The sequence below is a fragment of the Balaenoptera ricei genome, chromosome 15 (assembly GCF_028023285.1).
Source record: "Balaenoptera ricei isolate mBalRic1 chromosome 15, mBalRic1.hap2, whole genome shotgun sequence".
Lineage (NCBI taxonomy): Eukaryota > Metazoa > Chordata > Mammalia > Artiodactyla > Balaenopteridae > Balaenoptera > Balaenoptera ricei.
In genome coordinates this window covers 27942978-27959578 of record NC_082653.1, presented here as the reverse complement: position 1 = coordinate 27959578, position 16601 = coordinate 27942978, and the positions used below count along the sequence as shown (strand labels likewise).

General features: G+C 51.1%; 1 protein-coding gene across 1 annotated transcript; it reads right to left on the bottom strand.

The window, feature by feature from the left end:
- Nucleotides 1–9057: 9057 nt before the first annotated feature.
- SOX12 (SRY-box transcription factor 12) lies at nucleotides 9058–13860 on the bottom strand. The gene has a single exon (XM_059897423.1). It carries the CDS (start codon nucleotides 13439–13441, stop codon nucleotides 12503–12505), a length of 939 nt encoding a protein of 312 aa, XP_059753406.1. The 5' UTR covers nucleotides 13442–13860; the 3' UTR covers nucleotides 9058–12502.
- Between the last annotated feature and the right edge of the window lie 2741 nt (nucleotides 13861–16601).

Sequence of the window (16601 nt, the reverse complement as noted above, 5' to 3'; positions counted from 1 at the left end):
TGAGTGAGTCATCTTGGATGTTGCAGCCCACTTGAGCCCCCAGGTGACATCACATGAGCAGAAGAACCATCCCACTGAATCCCATAAACCCACAGAATCTTGCAAGATAATAAAATGGTGTTGCTATAAGGTATAAGTTGTGAGATTGTTTGCTATGCAGCAATAGATATGCTAAACCAGTCCTTACTGTGGCCTCTAATTGCCCTTCCCCCACAACCTTACTTCCCTCCTTGATCTCATCTCTTCCATTCCCTCACTCGCTGGACTCCAGCCACACTGGCCTCCTTGCTTTTCCTTGAATGAACCCAGCACAGTGGGCAAACTCCTACCTCAAGGCTTCGGAGCCTTTGCACCTGTTTGCTTCTCTGCCTCTCTTTCTTTTCTCTAGATATCTGTATAGCTAGTTTCTGGCTTTATTCAGATCTCTGCCCATATGTCACCTTATCAAAGAGGTTTTATTGCATCACTGTGATAGAGACATACACTGCTCACCAAATTTCTATGTGCTTCACACTTGAGGTTAGACAAAGCCATGGGATTTGTTCTGGCCAATGAGCTGTGAGCAGAGTGATGCATGTCACTTCTGGGCCAAAGCATTTGTTCTGGTTGTTATTATATAACAAACCAACCCAAAACTTAGTGACTTAAAACAACAATGATCATTATTTTGCTCACAAATCTGCAACTGGCCGGCCTCAGTGGGAAGTCTGCACCACTTAGCATCGGCTGGGGTGGCTTGACTGGGGGCTGGAAAGAGCCACTCCCAAGATGGCTTACTGACATTGCTGGCAAGCTGGTAATGGCTGTCAGGTGGGAGCTCACTTGTGTCTGAGGACCGGGGGCCTCAGTTCTTCTCCTTGTAGGACTTTCCACAGTTTCTCAAGCTTCCTTGCAGCCTGGTGGCTGGATCCCAAGAATGAGTATTCCAGGAAAGAAGAGGTGAAAGCTGCACGTTTCTCAAGGCTAGAGTCTAGAAGGTGGCTCAGTGTCACTTCTACTCTATTCTGTCAGTCACAGAGGCCAGATTTAAGAAGAGGAGACATACTCCCCACTCTCAGTAGGAGAGATGTTAAATAATGTGGGGGCTGTGTTTTAGAACTGCTAGAGCATTTAAGAGCTGGTACATGACCCTCCAGTTATCTTTCCTCCTGCCGTGACGATTGTGGAGGCTACATGTTGACATGGTAGCATCAGAAGATGGAGGTAGATGGGATTGCTGAGTCTCTGAGTGGAGAAAGCTGCTTTGGAGAGTCACAATATCAGAATACGTTTAAGTAAAAAATAAGCCTTTACTATGCCAACCTGCTGATATTTCAGAGTTAATTTGTTACTATGTCATGATCCAGCCTATTCTGACTGATTAAGAAATTGGTACCAGAAGTAGGGTACTTACCAAAACCAAACTGTGTGTCACTGCCTTAGTGGTTGGGGCCATAGGCAGGGGAGCTGGCAATCCTTGTTCTACAGAACCAAAACATTTAGTAACACTTTTATTGCAGTAACTTGGGAAGCTGACTACAGGGGTGCCTTTGGCTGCATTTATTTGAATATTCAAGAGCGAGATGAGCTCAGAAGAGAACGGGCTGGGCTTCCCTGGTGGCGCAGTGGTTAAGAATCCGCCTGCCAGTGCAGGGGACACGGGTTCGAGCCCTGGTCTGGGAAGACCCCACATCCCGCAGAGCAACTAAGCCCGTGCGCCACAACTACTGAGCCTGCGCTCTAGAGCCCATGAGCCGCAACTACTGAGCCCATGTGCCACAACTGCTGAGCCCACGTGCCACAACTACTGAAGCCCACTCGCCTAGAGCCTGTGCTCTGCAGCAAGAGAAGCCACCACAATGAGAAGCCCTCATGCCGCAACAAAGAGTAGCCTCCGCTCTCAGCAACTAGAGGAAACCCGCATGCAGCAGTGAAGACCCAATGCAGCCAAAAATTAAATAAATGAATAAATAAATAAATTTATATAAAAGAAAGACAGTGCCATCTATTAAAAAACAAAAAAAAAAAAAAGAAGAGAATGGGTTGATTTGCAAACAGAAATAAAAGGAAATAGAGTTCAGAAATTTAGATTCTTGCAGAGTTGGAAAATTCTAATGCTTCTAGACCCCAAATGGAAAGAAATGAGCTTTAAAGAGGTGTTGAGCACAGTAGAACCTATTAATTCATTACAATGTTTCAGGGCATAGATTAAGTTAAGGGCCTTCACACCCATTTAAAAAAACTTCTCTGTTGATTAAAGTATCTTGGGCTAAAGTTAATTAGAGTAAGAGATTGAATTTTAAAAGGGTTTGGATGAAAATACTCTGTAAAACTTCTCCGATGGACAACATGGTTGAGGGCCAAGATCATTTAAAGGGTGTGGCTTTACTACCTAATTATTCCTGATAGTTGCCATTAAATCAAGAGAGCTCTTTGGAAATAGAGACACAGATGTAGAGAACAAAAGTATGGATAACAAGGGGGTAAGGGGTGGGGTGGGATGAATTGGGAGATTGGGATTGACACTATGTATGAAATAGATAACTAATGAGAACCTACTGTATAGCACAGGGAACTCTACTCAGTGTTCTGTGGTGACCTAAATGAGCAGGAAATCCAAAAAAGAGGGGATATATGTACACATATAGCTGATTCACTTTGTTGTACAGTATAAACTAACACAATATCGTAAAGCAACTATACTCCAATAAAAATAAATAAAATAAAGTAAAATAGGTAATCAACAAGGAACTACTGTATAATAAGGGAGGTCTACTCAACAGCATGTAATAACCTAAGAAAAGAATCCTAAGATGAATATATATATATGTATATGTATAAGTGAAAAAGATTCTCACAAACATTGTATATCACTGCTACTCCAATAAAAAAGATACAAACATTGTATATCACTGTTACTCCAATAAAAAATAAAAATTAAATTAAAAAAAACCAAACACATACAGACTTCCCTGGTGGGCCAGTGGGTAAGGCTCCACGCTCCCAATACAGAGGGCCTGTGTTCAATCCCTGGTCGGGAAACTAAATCCCACATGCATGCCACAACTAAGAGTCTGCATTCCACAACTAAAGATCCTGCATGCTGCAACTAAAAGATCCCACGTGCTGCAACTAAGACCCGGCGCAGCCAAAATAAACAAATAAATAAATAAATACTTAAAAAAAAACCCACACAAGCCCCCCTCCAAAAAAAAAAAGAGCTCTTTGGGGTAAGAAAGCAGAGAAACAAAGCAAACCTAAGGACTATGTGTTGAAATATATTGTGGGTATGGTTTTGTACATGAAACTGGCTATAGTCAAATGGATAAGAAGCCTAAGTGGTTTTTTTTTTAAGATTTATTTATTATTTATTTATCTATTTTTATTTATTTTTGGCTGTGTCAGGTTTTTAGTTATGGCATATGGCATCTTCATTGAGGCATGCGGGAATCTTTTGTTGCAATGTGTGGGCTGCTCTCTAGTTGTGGCGTGCAGGCTCCAGGGTCCATGGGCTCTGTAGTTGTGGCTCATGGGCTTAGCTGCCCCGCAGCATGTGGGATCTTAGTTCCCTGACCAGGGATCGAACCCGCGTCCCCCACATTGTAAGGCAGATTCTTCACCACTGGACCACCAGGGAAGTCCTGAAGCCTAAGTTTTTGAGTTAACTGTCTGCCTAAAAAAATCACAAGCCTGGGATAAAAAGCCCATGACTGTTCAAATCTCAAAATAATCCTAGGAACCTACACCCACTAACATGGCTACTATCAAAAAAACAAAAGCAAAAACAGAAAATGACAAGGGTTGGCGAGGATGTGGAGGAACTGGAACCCTTATGCAATGTTGGTGAGAATGTAAAATGGTGTAGTTGCTATGGAAAACAGTATGGCAATAATTTGAAAATTAAAAATAGAATTACCCTATGATCTAGCAACTCCACTTCTGGATATATGCCTAAAAGAACTGAAAGCAGGGTGTCTTGAAGGGGTATTTGCACACCCATTCAGAGCAATGTTGTTCACAATAGCCAAAAGGAGGAAGCAACCCAAGTGCCTGTCCACGAATGAATGGATAAACAAAATGTGGTATATGCATACAATGGAATATTATTCAGTCTTAAAAAAGAAGAAAGTTCTGACACATGCTACAACATGGATGAACCTTGAGGACATTTTGTTAAGTGAAGTAAACCAGTCACAAAAAGACAAATACTGTATGATTCCACTTATATGAGGTACATAGAGTAGTCAAATTCATAGATTCGGAAAGGAGAATGGTGGTTGCCAGGGGCTGGAGAGAGGGGTAAATGGGCAGTTATCGGATTCCTGAGTAGAAAGTTTTAGTTTTGACAATGGTGGTGGTTACCCAACAATGTGGCTACTTATTACCACTGAGCAGTACACCTAAAAAATGATTAAGATGGTAAATTTTATGTTATGCATATCTTACCACAATTTTTGTTAAAGTATCAAAATGTTAAAAAAAAAAAAAAAAAAAAAAAGATCCTAGGATCCCCAACAGCTTATAGGCAGGAAGTGAACTGAAAAAACCTGTGGACATCCCAAGGGTCACAAGGCAGCTCTGGACCTTGTTGCCTTCCAGTCAATTCCTTGTTCTTTCCCTGCTCTGGAGAGCTGACCACTGGAGGCTGTATTTCGCAGCCTCCCTTGCCAGCTGGCCTCCAGCTGAGCTCAGCCAGTGGGAGGAAGAGGTGGGTGGGAGAAAGGGAGAAGCCAGGGTTTTTCTGCCCTTCCTCCCCCGGCTTTCCTAGCCTCTCTTGACTGATGCAACCACCTCATCTGAAATAGTAGCCTCTCCTCATACTTTACCGCCTTCATTACATGACATTATTGTATAGATTTATCAGTTTATTGATTGTTTGTTTCCATCCACTGGAGTGTAAGCTCCATGAAGGCAGGGATTATGTCTGTTTTGCTCATTGATGAATTCCCAGTTCTTAGGACAGTTCTTAGTTCTTCTCTGTGCCTGGCACAGAGTAGGCACTCAGTAAAGATTTTTTGAAAGAGTGAATAAATTTAGTAGTTGACTCAAACACACACAAGAGAATAGGGAAAGTGCCTGATAGGTATTCATAATCTGAAATAAAAGCCAGAGATGTCAGGTAACTTCTTTAAGTCTTACAGCAAATCATCCACTGACTCAAACCCAGGCTTCTTTCCATTCTGGGTTTGCATCCAGGTCTCCAAAGAGATTCCTTGGTCTCAGATTATTTTGGAGGAGAAAAAGCAGAACTTGACATTCATTTAGTTAATAGGAAACCCTGAAAACAATTGAGGGTGAGAAATTGGGTTGCTAAGAAACCTCTGAGGAAGGGGGAGAGTGTTGGCGTTCATTGCTAGGCAACCTGGAAGAAGCTAGACAGGAAGGTTCCATAGGCTTCTGGAAAGCCAGGCTGGATATGCTCTTAAACACTTCTAGTCCAACCACCTAACTGTACAGATGGGGAAACTGAGGCCTCAAAAGGCAAAGTGATTAGCCCAAAGTCCCTCCAATTTCTCAAGAAGAGCAAAGACAAATGGCATGATAGGGCATTTTCACTGGGTAGAGCTGATAGCTGAAGAAGAGTCTTTAAGACAGTAAAGAAGTCAACTGCAAAGAGCCTTGAATGCCAGGCCAAGAACTTTAGACTTTATCCTGAAGGTGATAGGGAACCACTGAGAAGTTTTCAGCAGTGGTCAGATTTATGTGTTCAGAAGATCCCTTGAGCTGCAGTCTGGAGACCCAGGATAAAGTCTAAATGCCTTCAAGGCCCTTCATGCTCTTGCCAGTCTATCTCCTCTCTCCCCACCAACCCCTCCAGCCACAACCGACTTTCTTCCATGTCAGCCTCTCTTGCCGAGTCTTCCCACTTGCTCTCACTGGTGTCTGGAAAGCTTTATCTTTCCCCCATATCTGCCTCATCCTACTATTCTAGTTTTAATTGCTGCATAACAAACTGTCCCCAAAACTGAATAGTGCAAAATAACTGCCATTTCATTTTGCTCATGTGGGTCAGGAATTCAGACAGCGCAAGAGGGGGCAGTTTGTCTCCGTTCCATGGTGGCTGAGCCTCACCTGGGAAGACTTGAGTGACTAGGGGATGGAATCATCCGAAGGCTTCTTCACTCGTGTGTCTGGAGCCTTGGCAGTGCCTGTATTACCTGGAGCACCTGCATGTGGTCCATCCACGTGTTTTGGGGTTTCTTGATCATGTGACAGTCTTAGGGTTGTTGGACTTCTTACGGTGGTTCAGAGTGACTAGCCTTGGAAACCTACAGCCTCACTCCTGCATTCTAGTAGTTACAAGTAGATCACGAAGACCAGCCCAGATTCAAGAGGAAGGAAATTTATGGGAGGAATGTCAAAGAACTTGTAGCCGTGTCCTAAAACCACAACAATGCACTGAGGTCTCAGTCACAGCTTAAACATCGCCTCCTCCAGGAGGTGACCTGACCACACCCTGCTCCGTGTCTGGATTAAGGGCCTCCTCTGTGTCCCCCCAGCCCCACTGTCCATCTCCATCAATGCATTTCCACCCCTGTGTTTATGGGTCTTTCTGCTCCCCAGACCTGAGGGTTCAGTGAGGATGGACCGTGTCTGTTTTTTTCACCTTTGTACACCCAGCACCTAGCACAGAGCGTGGAAAAGCAGGCCCTTAATAAATGTTTGTTGCATGCGTGAGCAAATGAGTGATTGAATGAGCTAAGGCATGGAGCCCAGTGCAGAGGCCATTCCTTCCTCATGAAGCTTACATACTAATTGGAGAGATACATACAAAATAAAACTTTATATGATAAATGCCAGATAGTGATCAATGCTATTATGAAAAATAAAGCAAAGTAAGGGGATAGCATAAGGGGAGGTGATACTTTATATGAACTGTCAGGGAAGACCTTTTTGAGTTAGTGACATTGGAGCTGAGACCTGAAGGAAGTGAGAGAGTAAACCTGGGAGAAGAGCATTTCAAGCAGAATGAACAGCATGTGCAAAGGGCCTGCAGTGGGTGTGTGCTTGGCAGTTTTGAGGAACAGCAAGGAAGCCAGGGTGGCTGAAGCATGGTGAGAGAAGGAAAAAGTAGCAAGGATGAGTCCCAGGGTGGGCCACACGCCAGATCACACAGGGTTCCACAGGCCTTGTTGAGGACTTTTGCTTTTAGCCTGAATGAGACGGGGGCCATTGGAGAGTTTCGAGCAGAGATGGTATATGGTCTGATTTATAGCTTAAACAGATTCCTCTGGCTGCTCTGTGGGTAACAAGACTGAATGGGGCAAAGGAGAAAGCAAGGAATTCAGCAAGGTGGCTGGTAAAGGATACCGGGCAAGAGATGATGGGGGCCAGGACCAGCAGGGTGGCCATGGAAAAGGTGAGAGGTGATAGGACACAGGACACATTTTGAAGATAGAACCAATAGGCTATAAGGGATATGAAGCTATGAGGAAAAGAAGAGTCAAGTTTGCTGGCCTTAAAAGGCCAGCTAAAGTAATATGTGAAGAAGTGAAGATGTGGGTGGGGGAGCAGGCTTGGGAGGATTGGGGAAACCACACTTCATTTTTAGACATGCCAAGTTTCAGGTGCCGATTAGATATCCCAGTGAAGACGACAAGAAGGCAGCTAGACATAATGAGTCTGGCAGTGTCGGGATGGAGCTATAAGCTTGAGAAGCTACAGCTATGATAAGCAGAATTCTAAGATGGCCCCCAAGATTCCCACCCCCTGGTGTGCGTGCCCAACATAACCTCTTCCTCTCGGTGTGGGTAAGACCCGGGAGCATGATGGATGTCACTCTTGTGATTAGCTTACATTATTGGCAAAGGTGAAGGGACTTCATAAATGTGATCAAGGTAAATGTGATTAAATTAGTTGATATTTAGTGAATCAAAAGGACCATTTCCCTGGGTGAGCCCTTTGAAAGAGAGCCTTCCTTGAGCCAAGTGACTTGAAGGTGCAGAAAGATTCTCCTGCTGCTCCTTGACAAAATAAGCCTCCACACTGAGAGAGGGCCTGTGAAGAAAAAAACTGAGTGGCTTTTAGGAATCCAGAGTGGTACCAGCTGACAGCCAGGAAGAAAATGCGGGCCTCAGTCCTTTAACCACAAGGAACTGAGTTCAGCCCGCCACCCCGTGATTCTGGAAGAGGACACTGAGCTCCAGAAAGGAATGCAGCCCAGCCAACAGCGTGACTGCAGCTGTGAGAGATCCTGAGCAGAGAACCCAGCTGAGGCATGCCCGGACTCCGGGCCCAGAGGGATTATGAAATAATAAATGCATGTTGTTTTAAGCGGTTAACTTTGTGGCATTTCGTTACATAGGAATAGATGGCCAATACCTCAGCGTATAGGCGTTTTTAAAGCCCTGGAACCAAGATAGCTCAAATAGCCCCGGCCAGGAACCTGACCCAGAGATGAATCAGAGAGCATGAATGGAGGGGGATTAGAGTGGGACACACCCTGCAACCTCTCCAGGGCGCGCGCCGGCAATGCTTCCTACTCCTCTCAGCCACTAGGAGTCCCCAAAGTCCACATAAGCAGGTCTCGCCCCCACCTTTCACAGGTCAGAATCCATTTCCTTCAGAAATGGAAGGAACCAAAATAACAATAAATGGTCTCTCTTCTATTCGTATTTCCTCCTCCCCCACATCACCCGGGGGAAACTAAGGCCTGCGAAGGGAGGCGCTTGCCCAAGGCCTGCAGTACTCTAGCACCGTCTCAGGCCTGGCGTTTTACACGCCCCCTGCCCTGCCCCCTCCCAGGGCATCGTGAAGGGCAAACACAGACTTTTAGCCTCTCTCTCTGCAGCTTAGGCCAGGGGAGGGACTGCGAATGAGAATGACATCAGCAGAGGGCCCTGAGTGACTTGTGGGCTGAGGTCGGTGTTTCTAATTGAGGCCGACTGGAAAGGGTGGAGAGCGTGCAGCCCCGAGGTTGGGGCTGACGGTGTTGGTGGAAACGAGACTCCTCCTGAGGGAGTGGGCATCAGAGGTGCCCAGCTGCAATTGCTGGGCCAGTGATCCCCTTCCCTTTGTCCAGCCCCTTCCACCCTCCGCTGCAGACTGGGTTGTCCAGAAGCAGACACTGAGACTGAGTTTGGGGTGCAAGATATTTATTAGGCATAAACACCTGTGAAAAGAAGAGGGAGGAGACAGAATTGGGTTCAGGAAGCCAAACTGCGCTGCTGGCCAGGCAAAGCCTCAGCCACCCTGGAGGGGCCCTGGGGTGAGGACATGGGAGGGGGGCAGGTACTCCCTGTGTCTGTCCCACCTTGAACTGAAGTGGCAGGCTTTTACACCTGTGCTCATTCGGACACCAGATGCAGGCTGCCCTGGGTGAAGTGGCTCTCTTCCACCTTTTCTTTCTTAAAGGTTTTGTTTTGATTTGTGGTCAATCTTGCTTCCAATCAGAGGCCAAGAGGAAGCGCTCACCGTAATTCCTGCGGCCCCAAGCCCCCTTTCTATAGGTGCCCAGCCCTCCCAAACCTGCTTTAGTCCTCTTTTAAAGCATCTATGGGTATCCCAGTCCCCAAATACCCTCTGAATGAGACTTGCACACTTGGCCTTGGTTCTTACTGGGGAACAGGCTTTGTCCAACCTTAGGAATTCATTGGATCTGGCAGAGGAAGAATTAGGCGGACAGGTGTAGGGGGACAAAAGTTTTGAAAAGCCTTGGTCTCAGTTCCCAAAACACACTGGTAAGAATCTCATGGACAGGAATCACCGTGGCTTCTGCTGCTCTTCTTCAGTCATTCAAGACATCTACACTGGGGGCCAGTTATGTGCTAGGCATGGGGACGAACCCCACTACTCCACACCCTGAGCTGCCAGCCTAACACCATCTGCAGATTCAAACAGGGAGGGAGAGGCAAGCACCCTGAAGTAACACTTCACCAGGAGACAGAAACCAAAATTTGAGGCCCTGTCACTGACCTTGGCTGCTTGAAGCCCCTTTACAGGTTGCTTCTGCACCTTGACCCTAAGTTTCCTCCTCTGGACAATGGAATAATACAATTTATGGAGCACCATGTTAAATGCTTCTCACCTCGAACTTCATTTTACCCTGTGAAGCAGGTATTATCATCCCCGCGTTACACATATGGAAAGAAGAGTCAGGGTAAAGTTAACATGCTCAAGGTCACACAGGTGCTCAGTGGCAGTGCCAGGCTTTGAGCCCAGGTATTGTGGCTCAACCCTGATTCTTAATCTTAAGGGCAGGGTCAAACTGGCCCCCTCGGACTAGGTGTGCCTGCACACGTGTTTCACTTGGTCCACAAGGATTTAAAAATATTTCACTCAGCTTTCATTTTGAAATTGAGATGTTCACAGAAACATCCAGATTTCCATCTTCTCTTGAAAAATCTAGCCCCCTGGCCACAGTGGGCCGCATTCCCACAGGGTCACAACCGGCAGGAAGTGAGCAGTTGCTCCCCTTGAAGTGGGTCATGAAGCCAGTGTCCACCCAGACTCTCTCATTCATGTCACCTGCCTGGCCTCTGCAGGGGTGAGTCTGCCATCCTTAACGAAGACCAGGAGTCCTGAGATAGAGGGAGCAGAGAGGCCTAGAGGGGCCAGGTGCCTCCTTGCCCTGGAACCCCCAGCTCTTCCTGCATGGTGCTAAGTCACATGGACTTGAATCTGCCAAACTGTTTGGGGAGGGTTGAGGAAAGGCAAAGACATGTAGAAGCACAGGGCGAGATGGGGCAAATACACTTTATTCAGTCCTGGCAGAAGTCCTGCTGTGGGTGCCAGTGCCCCCTCCCCTCAGCTATGAGACTAGTTCTCCAAGACCACAGACAGTGACATCTCTTCACTCACATGACGTTTTCTGGGATTTTTCATTGTCTTTTTTGTTGTTGTTTTTCTTTAAAAAAAAAAAAAGAAAAAGAAAAAGAAAGAGAGAGAGAGAAAGAGAAAAAGAGAGAAAGAGCGCGCGCGCAAAAAGGCCCAGAGCCGGAGCACCAAGCTTAAAGGAGGCAGCTGGTGGCTTTGTCAGCGACGGGAACGCGTGGGGCAGAGACCTGCAGAGACCCTGGGCAGGGGTCCCGGAGGACTCTGGGACCGTTTGTTCCTGAGATTTGTGTGTGTGAATGAGAGTGTGTGCACACCCAGGAGGGTGAACACACGCCGGTGAGATACAGGTAGTGAGGGCAAATGGGGCGTGGGGAGGCCGGAGGGGCAGGGCTTGAGAGGGGAGCTGGAGTAAGAGGGGTAACAGCATCAGGGGCAGGGTTTCCGAGGGCACTCCGAACTGGATGCAGCAGCACTAGGCGCAAACGGCCCAAGACTGCTCTGACCCTCCCTTCAGTCTCACTGGCCCAGTCGATGGTCTCTCTGAAGCCAGCTGCTGAAAAGTGGGGCTCTTCTTGCCACTTCATCTGCTATTATGCCTCAGTCTCAACCCCCTAGTACCAACGTGTCTCAGTTTCTCCCACTGAATACTGTAGGCAGAGGGACCTGGGTGACAGGAAGGGGCGGTGGGCTTAGGAAGGAGCCCAGGCTGGGAGTGTGCCCTGAGGTGATAAGGGCACTTGGGGGGGGGGGTGGAGCATAAGGACCCTGTCCCCAAACCAACTGTTACGTGTCTTGGTTCTGAGTTTTCTTTTTCTCTCCTGAAGGATTTCCAGAGAAAGACCCTGCCCCCAATTCCCAGGCGGGGGAAAGAAAGGTTGGCTTCTTGGAACCAAGACAAGCTGTAGAGGCAGTCATGCAGTCGGTGAGGGGTGGGTGCACGTGGGTTGGGCAACCCCGTAAGGGATAAGGGGCTATGCCACTTGGGAGTTCCAAGCTCCACACCAACCCTTCCGGGCCGGCTAGTCTCTTTCTCCCCCTTCCGAGTGCTCCTCCCATTTAAGGCAGTGACGCCCCGTCGGGTTGAACGGAAGCCGTGGCTCCTGGATCAAAAGATTTCTCAGGATCGCTCTATATCCGCCCCCCTTCTTCCCGGATCGGCTGACAGGGGCTTGAGGTTCGACTGGGACCAGCTCCCTCCTCCCCAAGAAGCATTAAGCATGCGCGAGAAGGGGGCGGATCCCAGTGTTCCCGGGGAAAAGGAACGGGCCCCTCCCCCTCCCTGGGAGGGAGGGGCAAGGGAGGAGGGCGCGGGGCCGCCCAGCTGCAGCGCCCCCCCCAAACAAGACAGGAGGCGGGCCAGGCTAAGGCAGAGGGAGTCCGGAGCAAGGGCAGGGGCGTGTCCTCCGGCCGTGAGGAGGGGCGTGTGCAAAATGGGGGAGGGGTACAGGTCTCTTGGAGAGGACGGGAGGTGTATCGGAGGGGGGGGGGGCTGGCTGCTGGTGGCTGTGCGGGAGGGGGTAAGATGGGGAGGGGCTTGGATGTCGGAGAAAGGGTGGGGGTTGGGCTGCCTTGGGGTGTGTCTGCGGGGGAAGGGCATGTCTGGATTTGAAGGGGGTTGGGCACGTCTAGGAGGGGGGAGGCTGTGCGGGAGATGGGGTGCCAGCCTCGGCCTCCGAGGGGCCCCAATACCTGATTCCTGTATGTAAACAGCTGGTTTGGGGGCGTGCGCGCCCCGCTGACGGTGGGCTCAGTAGGTGAAAACCAGGTCGGCGATGCTAGACGGGCGCCAGTCCCCTGCGATCATCTCGGTAACCTCGGGGGTGCAGTAGTCCGGGAACTCGAAGTGCGACGTGCCCGAGGGGGGCGGCAGGTCTGGGTCGCGGTCCAGGGCGCTGCAGTCCAGGCCGGCGGGGCCGGGGGGCAGTCTGGACAGAAAGCCCAGCGGCTCCTCCCCCGACGCCACCGTCTCCTCTTCGCCTTCCTCCGTCGCCGCCACCTCCTCCTCCTCTTCCTCCGGCTCCTCGTCCTCCGACGGAGTCGGGGAGGCGGCGGTGACAGCCGCCCCCTCGCCCGACGGCCCCTGGGAACGCTCCGCTTGTCCCCGGGCGGCCCGCCCCGCCGGGACCATCCTCCACAGCTCCCGCCCGGGGGTCTCGACCAGGCGCACTTCCAGCAGCTCCTCGTCGTCGTCCTCGTCGTCGTCCTCGGGCGCCGCCGCGCCGCCCCCCAAAGGCCCTCCCGCTGCTCGGCGGCCCCCGCGGCTAGGCAGCTGCGGCCCGGGCTTGAGCCGGCTGCTGCCGCCGCCGGGGGGGCGGGGCCGCGCCTTGGCGGGCGCCCCCTTGCTCTTTTTGCGCGGCCGGTACTTGTAGTCCGGGTAATCCGCCATGTGCTTGAGGCGCAGCCGCTCCGCCTCCCGCACGAACGGGATCTTCTCCGAGTCCTGCAGCAGCTGCCAGCGGCGGCCCAGGCGCTTGGAGATCTCGGCGTTGTGCATGTCGGGCCACTGGTCCATGATCTTCCGCCGTTCGTGCTGCGACCACACCATGAACGCGTTCATCGGTCTCTTAATGTGGCCGCTCGGGGTCTTGCACCAGCCGGGCTCACGCGCCCCCTCCTCGGCCGGCCCGGGCCCCGGGGGCGGTGGCCCGCCGTCCCGCTTGGCCCTCGCGCCCCGCTGCTGCACCATCGCGCCTGGGCCCGGGGCCGCTAGACGCCGCCGGGGGCCGTCCGCATCCTCAGCGGCTGGGGGTGGGGGAGGAGGCAGCAGCGACGGAGGGGCGGCCCCGCCCTGCAGCTCGGCCCGGCCCCCGCGAGCTGGGGAGCGAGAAGCTGGGCGCTCGGGCCCAACGGACGGCGGGGGGAGAAGTCAGCGGCGCGGTCTCAGGCGGGCTCGGCGCGCCCCCGCCGCCTCCGGCAAGTTGCGCCCCGCAGCACGCCACACATTGTTTTGCGGGGGCTGACGAACTGCACTCCCAGGGCCCCCGCGGGCTCTCCTTGCAGCCTCCTGCTCGGCCGCGGCCCGCGCGCGCCTCTCTCCGCCCCGCCGCCTTCCAGTGTCTTTCTCCCCGCGCGGCCCCGCCGGCGCGCGCGCCACCCCTCCCCCTCTCCGTCTGCGGGCCGCTGCGGCGCGCGCGGGGCCGCCCCGTGTAAACACCGAGGTGCCCGCTTGGGCTGCGGCCGGGCCACGCCTCGCGCTCGGGCGGCGCGTCACCCGTTGCTGGGCAGAGAACCTGGTATTTGCATCTCCCAATCGCTGGCTGCCGGAGTGGGGCGGGGCTCGTGCTGCGGGGCTGGGCGGTCTTGTGGCTGGGATTGGGGGTGTCGGATGAAGTCGGTTTCTTTTCTTAGGCTGGGGACTAGCGGGAGAGTGGGGTGGGGGACGCCGAGCGTGCTTCCCTTCTGGCTCCAGAAAGCCTGTCCCCGCCCCGCGTTGCCTTTGAAATTTTCGCTTACTCAGTGACACCTGCCGCCAGGTAGGACCTCCGCTCCCTCCTCTTTCGGGGGCGTCTTTTTAGTCGCCCCAGAGCAGAAGGTGAGGAGACCTAGGCTCATGAAAGCTCCTTAAGGGGACAACAACCTCATCGTATCATTGATGTAGCCCCTGCCTAGTATCCAGCCATATAGGCGCTCAACAAATGTTTATGGGCCCAATGAACCGAATCCCTTTTATATTTTTCTTCTCTTTTGAGGCACCACGAGAGTCCTGAGAAAGAAGGGCACATGACGCCCACTTTCCAGGTAGGAAACACCAAAGATCTGCAGACTAGGGCTCGAATCCTAGGCTCGCCGTCCCAGCTCTCTCTTCCCTCAGCGCACGAAGGGGCCGGGGCACCTCGCCCAACCAGCCGAGGGTCCTGAGGAGGACGAACTCCGCTTTTCACACGTCTCAGGCGAGGTTCGAAGATGCGTAGGTGCCCCATTCCCAGGTCCCACGCCACACCTAGACCAGCCTGGTGCCAGACTAGGGCGCGATGCCCCTCCCGGCTCTGGAGAAGCGTGCGCGGGCACGGGGGCGGAGCCAGGCCAAGGGGCGGGTCCGAGGCGCACGCTCGAGGCGCGTGGCGGGGAGGGGCTGCGCGCTCCCATCTCACCACGTGTGAGCCCGCTCGGGCATTGCTGGGCGTGTGCTGCCCCTTGGGGGAGGTCACCTTCACCGCGCAGTGGGCCCGGGCGATGGGTGGGGGCGCTGAAGCGTCCCTCCACGGAATCAGGAGCTGGGAGGGGTCGGGATGGGGGTCTCTAGGGTAGCATTCTGCTGGGGCATAGTGGGCAGTGTCCGGACTGGAAGGTGCGTGTCTCAGGCAGTAGACCTCACCCGCCCGTGGGCGGGCGGGCGCGGAGAGCCCAGCCGGAGGGTGTGGGGTGGGGGAGGGAGGACCTGCGTGCGGCTCCGCAGACGCTGGGGGCGGGGTGATTGCTCTGGGTGCCCGGGAGGGAAATTGGATCTTCGCCGGCGGGAGGGGGCGACTCTTAAAGGCACAGGGCACTCGGAAGGAGGAGGCTCCGCTCCCGACCAAATGGTTTCTCCGGCGATTTATTGGACACTGAGATTTGGAGACCCCCGAGTTTGAATCTTAACAACGGTAGCTTGTACGGTTCATTGCTCAGTGGAGTCAGAATTCCTGTATTCATATCCGGCTGCCTCCTTTGCGTGTCCTTAAAATAGGAAAAAGCAGTTTCTTCCTCATATGGTTATTTTACAGATTAAATGGGATAAATGGATGTAGGCACAGTAAATGCACAACAAATATTAGTTATCAGAGACTCAGGGCACCACCAACCTAGAAACACCAACATAATGAGAAAAAAGGCATCAAAGTAGTGATCCTGGGAAAAATAAAAGCTTTTTAAAAATTTTCTAGCACTTTTACACTTTTCCTACTTAATATTTGTTTTATTTTAAATTACATAGGATGGGCACTGCCGTCTTTTCAGTGCTTAGGGCTTCTCAAAGGTCTTACTGTGGCCCTGTAGCTGCTGCCATTACTATTATTAGAGTTTGAAGTACTGGCCTCCTGGATATTCCTCAAACACAGAAGGCTTGGACCCACCTCAGGGCCTTTGTACATGCTATCTCCTCAGCCTGGAAAACTCTTCACCCGGATCCCCACATGGCTGGTCCATCTCATTCTAGCCTCAGTTCACATGGACTCTCCAGAGACGCCTGCCCTGACCACTCTCTGCTGTCGCCCACCCACATTCCCCTGCATCTCAGGTACACAGAGTTGTTGGTCTGTGACATTGTTATCATTGTCCATGATTGGTTCAGTTCATGTTTGTATATATTTATTTATATATAATACAGTAAAAACCAGTGAAATCAGCAACCCAACACAGGAACTGGAACATGGATAATAACCCACCTTTCCCTATGAACTTCTCTCCCATCCCATCCCCTGCTTTCCCTCACCTGATGTAATGTCTATCCTGAGTCTTCCCTTACACTTAAAAAAAGCTTAGCAGCTTTATTGAAATACCAGAGTATTCATGCATTTAAAGTATACAATTCAATGACATATTAAGGGAGCTATGCAACCATCACCACAATCAATTTTAGAATATTTTCATTGGGACTTCCCTGGTGGTCCAGTAATTAAGACTCTGCGGTCCCAATGCAGGGGCCATGGGTTTGATCCCTGGTCAGGGAACTAGATCCCGCATGCAGCAACAAAGATCCCGCAACTAAGACCCAGTGCAGCCAAATGAATAAATAAACATTAAAAAAAAACCCAACAAAATATATTCTCTTGTCTTTAGCTTTAAAAAAAGGGTATCATAAAGAGGAATAAAAAAAAAAAAAGGATATCATGCTGTATGTAATACTCTGGTATTTACTTTCTCACTCA

Bases quoted from the DNA above. Each gene is read 5' to 3' on its own strand.
- SOX12 (XM_059897423.1), bottom strand. From the start codon at position 13,441: ATGGTGCAGCAGCGGGGCGCGAGGGCCAAGCGGGACGGCGGGCCACCG.